The sequence below is a fragment of the Onychomys torridus genome, chromosome 1 (assembly GCF_903995425.1).
Source record: "Onychomys torridus chromosome 1, mOncTor1.1, whole genome shotgun sequence".
Lineage (NCBI taxonomy): Eukaryota > Metazoa > Chordata > Mammalia > Rodentia > Cricetidae > Onychomys > Onychomys torridus.
In genome coordinates, this window is record NC_050443.1 from 18066325 (window position 1) to 18076877 (window position 10553).

Genomic DNA, 10553 nt, shown 5'->3' on the forward strand with positions numbered 1-10553 from the left:
CATGTGCTCAGACATAGAAAAGTAACTGAGATAGTTACTATTTGTGAAGAAAATGTAAAGTCACCAAAGGACCCCATGCAAATGCATTGTCCCAGAGGAGAAGCCACTGTGGTGTGTGGTGGTATTTGTGTTCCCCAAAATATTGTGCAGTCTAATAAACTTATCTAGGGTCAGAGAACAGAACAGCCACAATATTAAACATAGAGGTTAGGCACTGGTAGCACATGCCTTTAATCCTAGCATTTCAGAGGCAGAGATCCACCTGGATCTCTGTGAGTTCAAGGCCACACTGGAAACAGCCAAGCATGGTGACTCACGCCTTTAATCCCAGGAAGTAATGGCAGGAAGCAGAAAGGCATTTAAGCCATGAGAATGAGGAACTAGAGCTGGTTAAGCTTTTAGACTTTTGAGCAGCACAGTTCAGCTGAGAGGCATCCAGTCTGAGGAAACAGGATCAGCTGAGGAAGTGGTGAGGTGAGGTAGCTGTGGCTTGTTCTGTTTCTCTGATCTTCCAGCATTCACTCCAATATCTGGCTCTGGGTTTATTTTTATTAATAAGAACTTTCAAGATTTGTGCTACAGTGGTGGTTGATTGAGAATGGTCCCCACAGATTTGTATATTTGAATGCCTGGTCCTCAGTTGGTAGAAATGTTTGGGAAGGATTAGGAAGTATGGCCTTTTTGGGGAAAGTGTGTCTCTGATGTGGGCTTTGAGGTTTTGAATGCCCGTGCCACCCCCGGTCAGCTTTCTCTGTGTCTTGTGGTTGTGTCTCAAGATGTGAGCTCCCAGTTACTGCTCCAGGCACCAACCCTACCTGCCTGCTGCTGTGCTCTTCCCCATAATGGTCATGGACTCTAACCCTTTGAACTGTAAGCTGCACACAAACTCTTTCTTCTGCAGTAGAAAAGTATCTAAGACAGCCACTTGCCCACAAGCTTCAAGGCACAGGAGGAGAAACACCAAGGGGTTCTTCCCATGCTTTTTATTTCTGGCTCTACATCTGGTTTATGGCTGCAGAAAAGGCTCAACTCTGGGTTTGTGGGTGGATACACTGAGGATGATGGGTTTTCAACCCAACCCTTGTCTTTCCAGAAGTGTCCCTAGGATCCGGCTGTAGAAAAAGAGCCAGTCCACTATTTGGGATGAGGATCTTGACGCCAGGAGCGTGGCCTGGAGAGACTGGTAGCTATCTGCAGCACCCTTCAAGCGAGACAGTGCTCTTCACTGCAGTGGGGTGAGGCTGGCTCCACGGGTCCTGGTGTGGCTCATGAGTTGGACTTGATGGTGTCCTCAATCCACTTAGAGAACACACATAGGTTGGTGTAGACACCTGGCCTGTTCCGCTGGGCACAGGGGAAATCACCCCAGGATACAAGGCCCTGCAGCTGGCCATTGCAGACCACAGGTCCCCCAGAATCACCCTGTTGGAGAAGAATGGAGGTACACAGAAGGGGACAAGGATGTGGTGAGGTAGAATGAGGAGGAATAAGACACCCAGCACCATGTGTTGAAGCAAAAGGGCCAGGACACAGGAAGCAGGTACAAACCAGGGGGAGAGGACAGACAGGGTTCAGTGTAGTAAAAACAGAGAGAGGACATTGTCAGTATTTCACTTCACGTTCAGACTGTAGAAAGCCCACCAGCCCGGCTCTAGCCAACACCCTAACATCCCCCCAGCTCTCTATACCAGCTTCCTCATCTGCTTTCTCCTCATAAGATTTCTAGTCTGTCTCCTGTCCTCCCCAATTCTTCTTATTTGCCTGCCTGCTCTCTCTGTCTGTCTATCTATCTATCTATCTATCTATCTATCTATCTATCTATCTATCTATCTATCAATCATCTATCTATCAATTATCTATCGATCTATCTGTCTGTCTGTCTGTCTATCTATCATCTATCATCTATCATCTATATCTCTGCTTCCCTCCCTTACCTCTCTCCTTTCTTCCTGCTTTCCCTGTCTCTCCTCTCCCCTGCCCTCCTTGTTTCTTCTCCTCCCTCTGTTTATTTTTGTTGTTTATTTTGAGACAGGTTCAGGTTGGGCTGGAACTTGTGATCCTCCTGCCTCAGCCACTGAATAATTGGGATGATAGTCCTATGCTACCAGGCCTAGATGGTGTCTCAGTGATTTTTCTTTAAATCTTTGCACTGAGTTCTGAGAGTCCGTTAGTCAACTTCTCTGAGCCTGTAAACCAAGGCTCACAAGAGCTGCTGCCTGAGCTAATGAGTGGAAGCCTGTAAATAACCTGAAACAGGGGTAGCCCTCAATCAGCCATCACAGTGATTTTTATTAGTAGGGTCAGGCTTATAGTTCTTCAGTACTCCTGTTGCTGTTGTGTATTTGTGTGTGCACATGTGTGTGCATGTACAAGTGGAGGTCAGAAGACCTTAGGCGCTGTCCTTGTTTTTTTTTTGGGACAGTTTTGCATTGGCCTGGAGCTTACTGATTCAGCAAGCCTCAGGGATCCACCAGTCACTGCCTCAGCTCATGAACTGCTTCCCCGCAACACAACTGTGTCCAAGAAATAGTGATTCCTTTCCATTCTTTGAATTAGCCAAATTTGTCCCTTGCTGCCTTTGCACAGGACTTTGCTGTGCCCTTAGCCTGTATGAGTCCAGGCTCCAGGGTGTTTTATCATCCCTGCTTATATACAGCCTGTCTAAGGAAGTCCTCCTCACAAGCATCATGATGACTGGTCCTTGCATGTCTTTCCTAGTGACCCCTTAGAACTTTCTGAAATAGCACGACTTGTGAAGTTTCTTGATCAAAGGAGGTTTTTAGGTTGCTACTGTACATTTTAAAAAGATTTATTTCTATTATGTAAAATCGCTGATTCTCAACCTTCTTAATTCTGGACACTTAATACAGTTCCTCATGTTGTGCTGATCTCCAACCATAACATTATTTTTGTTGCTATTTCATAACTCTAATTTTGCTACTGTTATGAATTGTAATGCAAATATCTGATATACAGGATGGTCTTGGGTGACCCCCGTGAAAGGGTCCTTTGACCCCAAAGGGTCACAACTCACACGTTGAGAACCACTGTGTTAAATTGCAAGTGTATGTCTGAATTTATGTGTGGGTATATGCATGTGAGTGCGGGGTACCCGAGAAGAAGGTGCTAGTTCCCCTGGAGTTGGAGTTACAGATGTGGCTGTTGGGAACAGAACTTGGGACATCTGAAAGAACCACCAGTGCTCTTAATGGCCAAGCAATCTCTGTAGCCCTGACTGAAAGAGTCTGTGTTTTATTTCTGCTTCTTCAGTACTTCCAACAATGAAGGCTCGCCTAGACACTCTTTTTAAAATACTTAAAACAAGTGTCCTCTTTTCTTTCCTTATGACATTTTATTAGCATTTATTAGATAACTACTGTCTAATGAATTCTGTTACAATGAGACATTTATCCATCACATGCTTGAAGACAGAACAATGACAGCCATTATGTAAAGGGGGCACAGCCTAAGTGACCACAAGGAAAAGCCTTGAGCTCTCCTTCCAGACCTGAATTGTGATATGGTAGTTGCAGTATGTCTAGCAAACTGAAATGGATTTTTAGGGTTAAAGTCATTATGTGATATGTGTGATGTGTGTGTGTGTGTGTGTGTGTGTGTGTGTGTGTGTGTAAGTGGTGTATTTATAATTGTTATAATAGTAACTAAATTCTGAAAAATGTCACGAGAACATAGAGATCACATATGCTAATTAAATACAATATACTATTAATATTTACTCCACTTCCTTAGTTATTTATTTACTGTTTCATGAGGCAGGAGACAGAACACAAAGCTGCAGCAGGCTATACAAGCGCTCCTCCACTGAACCACGCCCACAGGCGCTCCCTGGGGGATTCTAGGCCAGGACTTTACCACTGAACCACACCCCTAGCTTCATTTTTACTTTTTATTTTGGGATAGGGTCTCACTACGCTGCTCAGCCAACCTTGGACTTACTTTGTACCTAGGCTGGCTCTTGGACTTTCCTTCTTCCTGACTCAGCCCCCCCTAAGATGTCAAGTCATGCCCCACTTCCTTTTATTTTTAATTTTTTCCTGTATGAAAACTGGAAAGTGAGTGTGGAGGCCCAAGCTGTGTGTCCATCAAAGAACAGTGCCCTGGAACACAAACTCTTGAAAATAAGGGTCCTGGTACTTAAGTCCAGGTAATCTGTATGGCACTTGATGGGCTGGTGAGGTGGCTCAGTGGTAACGGTGCTAGCCGTCAAGCCCAGTGGCCTGATTTCAATCCCTGGGACCCACATAGTGGAAGAAGAGAACTGAATTCTATGTGATGTCCTCTGAGACCCATGCACACTCTATGACACATGTGCACACACATAAATCACAAAACGTAAACAGAACTCAGTCTTTTTTCTGGATAAACGGAGCCACACCCAGTCCTTACCTGGCAGGAGTCTCTACCCTCTTCATCACCAGCACAGAACATGGTCTTGTCTATCTGTCCCGGGTAGGAGTTTTTACACCTCTCCTCACTCAGCACAGTGACATTCAGGCACTGGAGGACTTTGGGGAAGTTATCTGTCAGACAAGAGAGTCATGAGGGTGAGAGAGAGCCATACAAGCTTGCGACCCAAACCCTAGGGAAGCTGTGACAGGAAGATGTACAGTTCTGGGATAGCCTGGGCTATGTGGCGAGAGTTGGCTGGAAGAGCAGGAGTTAGGAGACACCAGTGTACTCACTGTGGCTGCTGCTTGTTGTCCCCCAGCCAGACACCATGCACCTGGTCCCCTGGGCGGGACATTCAGAAGCAATTTTGATGGGCTTCACTGAGTGAGAGTCACGGATTTTTCTGTTCATTTTGATGAGCATGAGGTCATTGGAGTGGCCAGGGTGGGAGTAACCAGGGTGGGGGATGGATTTAATTCCCTGGAACATCTGCTGCCCAGACTCGTAGACAGGTGACAGGGAATGGTGGCCCAGACGGATTCTGAACACTCTGAGGAACATGGCAATGATCAGTGCTGGCCCACAACTCTGAGCACCTGTCCAAGGCAATCTCAATGCCTGCTCTAAGCTGTCCTCAATCCCAACGCTATCCATCTTCAATCCAACTTCATCCCATCCCCAACCTCCCTCCCTCCCATGGTCATCCACAACTCAACCCTGTCCTTAACCCAGCTCTATCCCAGCCTTAATTCTGAACCCAGTTCCACACCATCATCATACCCGACTCTATTAGTCTCGGTCCTGTGTGCACCTGCATCCCTATCACAGCTCCCATCCGTCGGTCAGCCCGTCCGTCCATTCACCCACACGCCCACCCATCCTTCCTCCTACTCATCTTCTTTCTTCCATCTTTCCATCCATGAACTTATACAATCCTCCTTCCTTCCTCGCCGGTCCCCTCCCCAGATCTCTCCTCTCCTGCCTCCTGCCTCCAGCTCTCTCTCATCCCCTCCTCTCCAGCTGTACTCACGGCTTTCTGCAGTGCGCTGCTGTGAGAAGCCACTGTGGGTTGATCAGCACCGCCCCACAGTACAGCTTGTTGGGTCCCAGCAGCAGAGCACCCTGCCATGGCTCCGCATCCTTTTCGCAATCTGACCCGTTCACAATGCGAGAGCTGCTGTCCGACCCGGTGTCCTCCCCTGACTGGGACTCCTTGCTGAGGTCTCTGTTAGTCCCAGAGGGCCGGTTACCAGAGTTGTCACAAGAGGAAACATCATCAGCGAGAACAGGCTCTGGGAATAGAGAGTGGGTGGAGAATGGGCTTGGGGTGGGACTTGGACTCGAGGAAGGGGCCTAGGTGCAGGGTACTCTTAGAGTCGGGAACTGGAACCAACCAACTGTCTCACCTGACGCCCTAGGCTCTAAGATAAGAAATTGAAACCAGGACTGTGGAGGTGAGGCCGGGGATTATAGGGACTGGGTGAGGGCTGAAGGACTGAGTCCTAGAGTGTAGACAACAGAGCTGTAGGGGTAAGGCTAGGACTGCAAGGTGGGGTCAGGGCTAAGTAGGACCAAGACGGTAGAGGTGGGGCCAGGTCAGCCTGGTGTGGCCCTCTCTGCAGGGGCGGTTCAGAGCTGTGTGGGCAGGGCCAAGGCTGCAGGGAAGGAGCTTGTAGAACAAGCGGAATCTCAGCTCAGCTAGGGAGCTGGGGTTTAGGACAGATACCCAGCTCCAGCGGGCTCCCAGGACTCTGTGAGCCTCAAGGATTCCTGACATTGCTTGGAGCTCGGTTGGTGATATCCAGGGAGCAGGAGGGTACCCTGAGGGTACCCTGGGGCACAAGAGCCCTTAAGGGCAGAGCAGGCTTGAGGTTTGGTGATCAGTCCCACAAAGGACCCTGACTTTGGAAGGGGAGGTGGAGCTGAACTTGGAGCCACCTATGGCAAGGTGGAGCCTAGTGAAAAGGGGTGAAAACTCCGGACTTGGTTGAGGACAGTGGGTGGAGTCAGAGCTCTTGGATGGAGTTTGGGGAGGAGGACAGGAAAAGGAGACTCTGGAAGACCTGTATGCATTCTGTCACCCTCCACCCCTCACATGCCAGTCACTGGTCATGTTCCTGCTAATGACCCAGAGAAGGGAGGCCTCAGTGCTCTATGCACCAATAGTCACATTCTAAGGAACATGTGTAGTATGTCCAAATGTGCCTGCTCCCATGAGGGTCAGGTGGTCATCCCTCAGGAGCTCATACACATGACCAGTGTCTGAGTAACAGGCATGTATATGTGGATGGGAATACATACACACTTCTGCACATGCTGACATGTCACACTTAAAGGACATTTATATTGATTCCCAGCTAGGCACAGTGCAAGAGAATCATCCAGTAGCTACCTTCTACAGTGACTTCTCACTTAGTTCCTCGAGATGGGGTCAGGAACCCTAGATGGAGCTACCTGAGCACACATCAAGCTGCTCTCACAGTTCCCCAAATGTAAATTCCCACCTGTCATGGGATCACAAATACTGTCACAGACACAGCCTCACCTGCGGAAGGGGCTATCTGCAAACACAAGGGTCGTATATTTTCACAGTGGTGAGCAGCGCTGCACTGCATTCCAAACTGGCATGCAGAGGAGGCACACGGGCCAATGCACAGCAGCATCCACACCAGCCTAGAATGTGCACTCATACAGTTGCAGCGCCAGACATGATCCGCTGTGCACAGACACCCAGCTGTACACAAAGTCTCCACTGTAGCATCTGCCACGCACAGTCACTTGACAGGGGAGGAGGCCAGTCACAAGCCAGTCACAGCTGCTCACACCTGTAATCCCAGAACTTGGGAAGCAGGAGGATTGACCAGAGTTCAAAGCCAGACAGAGCTGCAGAGTGAGTTCCAGGAGAGCATGGGCTATAGAGCAGGTTCTAGGCTAGCCTAGGCTACAAAGTGAGATTATGTCTCAAAAACTGAAAATAAGGGATCTGGAAAGAAGGCTCAGCAGTTACGAGCACTGGCTACTCTTGCAGTGGACCTGGGTATGATTCCTAGTATCCACACGACGGCTCACAACCACCTGAAACTCTAGTTCCAGGAGATCTGAAGCCTATTCTGGTCTCCTTGGACATCAGGCATGCTTTGGGCAAAATTCATACAAATAAAATTAAATAAAAAACCGAAACAAACTAACAAGAGCAAAAACACATGAAGGCACACAACTGCAATCCAAGCCCCCAAGAGGCAGGTATAAGAGGACTGGCCACAAGTTCAAGACCAGCCTGGTCTAGATAGTGAGTTCTAGACCAGCCTGGGCTACACAGTGAGACTCTGCCTCAAAAATAAAACAAAACAAAACAAAACAAAATAAAATAAAATAAAAAGCCATTCCCTCCACCTTAGTACATGTGCAGCCATGGGGCCCACATTCAATTGTGTAACCACCCAGACACAAACACACATTCACCTGGTCCCAGAGATGCACCCAGTGGTCCACTGAGGCAGTCCCCCCCACACTTAGGGATTCTGGTTACCTGAGGCCCCCAGAACCAGGGTTGCAATCAGGGTAGCCATCAACCACTTCCATGGATGTCCTGCCCTCGCCATGATTGCCGCACCTGGTAAGCAATAGAGGCCGGGGCTAGGTGGTTCTGCAGAGGCCTAGATGGTTCTGGGAGTCTTGGCCCACCTGCTCTTCCCAGCTTTCCTAGAAGAGATATACACGGGGGGGGGGGGGGACAGCCCCACTCTTAGCACCCAGACCAGCATGGAGGGGAGGGCTGCAAGCATCTTCCAGTCCCTGTGAGTGTGGATAGCAAGGAGAAGCAGAGTGAACCCAAGATAAGGCAGAGCCAGCCCTGGGCCCCCCTCCCCCCTTACCTTCTGAGGTCCCTCCCCAGGCCTCACCTGCCACTGTCCCTGGTCCCCTGGGCAGTGGATGGTGGGGTCTGGCTCCCAATATAGCTGCAGACTTCTCAAGCTGGCCTGAGCTTCCCAGCACCTCCTCCTCTGCTCTGGCACCTGGTGATATAACCACCCACTGGTCCCCGGGGCACATTCCCTGGCAGTGAGGCTCCTGTCAGTCTGGGCCCTAGCACTCACTCTTCCTGTCTCCCCTCCCTCCACCCCCAGAACACCCCCACCCGTGCCTAGTACCACTCACTCCCTCCCTGGCCCCAAGGATGGGGAGGGTCCTCAGGGTAGGCCAGGCCCTCCTCACCTGGCTTCTCACCAGCCCAGAGGTGCTCTTCTGGATCAAGGATTTCTAATTCTTCCCCTGTGTCCCATCCACTCGTCCATTCTGTCTCTGCCTCCTTTCTATCACTTCTTCCATCTTGTCTGTTTCTAAAATTCTGCTTTGTGATCTAGCTGTTGGTCCTCACGGGACCTTTCAGAGTCTGTCATCATTGACAATGAGTCTGTCGGCCTGTCTTTCCCCGTCTCTCTGTCCCGGTTTCTGTCTCTACCTCCTCTGCATCCTGGTCTCTCTCTGTCACTGATTCTCTTGGTCTCTGTACTGTCTCCCCTTTTCTCTTTATGTCTCTCTCTCTGTGGTTCTCTTTCCCTGTCTGTCTGTCTTTTCTAGCTCTCTCTGTCTCTCTGTCTCTCTGCCTCTCATCTCTCTCTCTCTCTCTGAATATTGATTCCCTGTTTCTTTCTGTCACTGTATCCTTCTCCCTGTCATTTGGGCAGGAAAGACAAGGCCGTCTCCAGTTGAAACCCGGTGCCCATGCCCACCCCCCACACTGGGTCCCAGGCCAAGGGTCAGCAGGACGCAGGGAAGCAGGCTGCCCCCACCAGGTGCCCTGGTCCAGCTGGCACAGCTGGACATGGATGACACAGCTGGGCAGGGCAACCTGTTAAAGGAAAAAGAGGCCAAGAGCCAGGACCAGAGGTGGGTGGTGCCTAGTGCTTTGGGAAATGGGACAGTGATGGCAAGCAGGGCCTCACCCTCCTGTCTGATCCTGGCCATCTGGCAGCCTCTCTCGCCTTCTCCTCTGGCCTGATCTTCTCTGTCCTGATCTCACTCCGCTTCTCCAGGTCTCTGTCTCCACAGGGAGGCCAGAGCCCAGCATCTATGAGCCTAGTATCTATGAGCCTAGTTAGTGCCAGACACAAACCTGCTTCACATGAAATGACAAGCATGAAGGTGTGCAGATTCCAATAGAGGTGTTAGAGACTGGGGTGAGCTTTATTGCATGGGGGGGGAGGGGAGGGGGGGACACGACAAACAACAAAACCCACATTGAGGGTAAATGTGATTCTGGAAATTTGTATTTCATATATTAAAGCTACAAAATCAGCAACCCATTTCTCTCTTGGCATTTTTTCTGACTTATATGGTCTTTTAAATTCAGCTTGCAGTTTTATTTTTAAAATTTGTATTATGTTATATTTTGTTTACTTATTACTTTATCACTTTAAGTGTTTAGCTTGGGTTGTGTGTGTATGTATGAATGCACACACTTGAGTGGAGGTCAGAGGACTGCCTGAGGGAGTCGGTTCTCTCTGACCTCCACGTGGGTCTCAGAGACCAGCCTGCTGTTTGCTTGTTTGTTTTGTTTCTCGAGATAAGATCTCATGCCATAGGCCATACTGACCCCTAATTCATGGCAATCCTCCAGCCTCAGTCTTCCAAGGGCTGGGATTACAGGTTTGAGCCACCACATTTAGATACAAACCACCATTTTTTTTTTTTTTTTTGAGACAAGATTTCACATAGCCCATGTAGTCTTGTACTCACTACACAGCTGATGACCTTGACTCTCAGACTCTCCAGCCTCTGCCTCCAAGCACTAGGGTTGTAAGTACCTCCACAGCTTGTTTGGTGAGGTGTTTTGGATCAAATCCAGGGCTTCATGAATGACAGGCAAGAACTTCCAACTGAGCTACATAATACCTCAGTTGCTTTAATTCTAGCAATATCTTAATCCTTTTCAAAGTTTTGTTTTTAATGTGTATGAGTGTTTGCCAGCTTGTCTGTATATGCAGCATGTAGGTGCCCATGGAAGCCAGAAGAAGAAACCCCCATTTCCTGGAACTGGAGTTACAGACAGTTTTGAGCCATTCTGTGGGTGCTGGGAATTGAACCTGGGTCCTCTGGAAGAGCAGCCAGTGCTCTCAACTGCTGAACCATCTCTCCAGCCC

The 10553-nt window shown here is 49.2% G+C and overlaps 1 protein-coding gene across 1 annotated transcript; it reads right to left on the reverse strand.

Annotated features, from left to right (window-relative positions):
- Positions 1-966: 966 nt before the first annotated feature.
- On the reverse strand, positions 967-8053 carry Klk5 (kallikrein related peptidase 5). The gene is made up of 5 exons (XM_036193441.1): positions 7940-8053; positions 5441-5702; positions 4704-4960; positions 4408-4541; positions 967-1422 (listed from the first exon to the last, which is right to left on the reverse strand). Exons 1-5 carry the CDS (start codon positions 8010-8012, stop codon positions 1267-1269), a joined length of 882 nt encoding a protein of 293 aa, XP_036049334.1. The 5' UTR covers positions 8013-8053; the 3' UTR covers positions 967-1266.
- Between the last annotated feature and the right edge of the window lie 2500 nt (positions 8054-10553).

Bases quoted from the DNA above. Each gene is read 5' to 3' on its own strand.
- Klk5 (XM_036193441.1), bottom strand. From the start codon at position 8,012: ATGGCGAGGGCAGGACATCCATGGAAGTGGTTGATGGCTACCCTGATT. The intron at 5,703-7,939 runs GTAACCAGAATC...CTCTATTCCCAG, and splicing joins CCTGGTTCTGGGGGCCTCAG to AGCCTGTTCTCGCTGATGAT. The intron at 4,542-4,703 runs GTGAGTACACTG...CTTGTCTGACAG, and splicing joins GACAACAAGCAGCAGCCACA to ATAACTTCCCCAAAGTCCTC.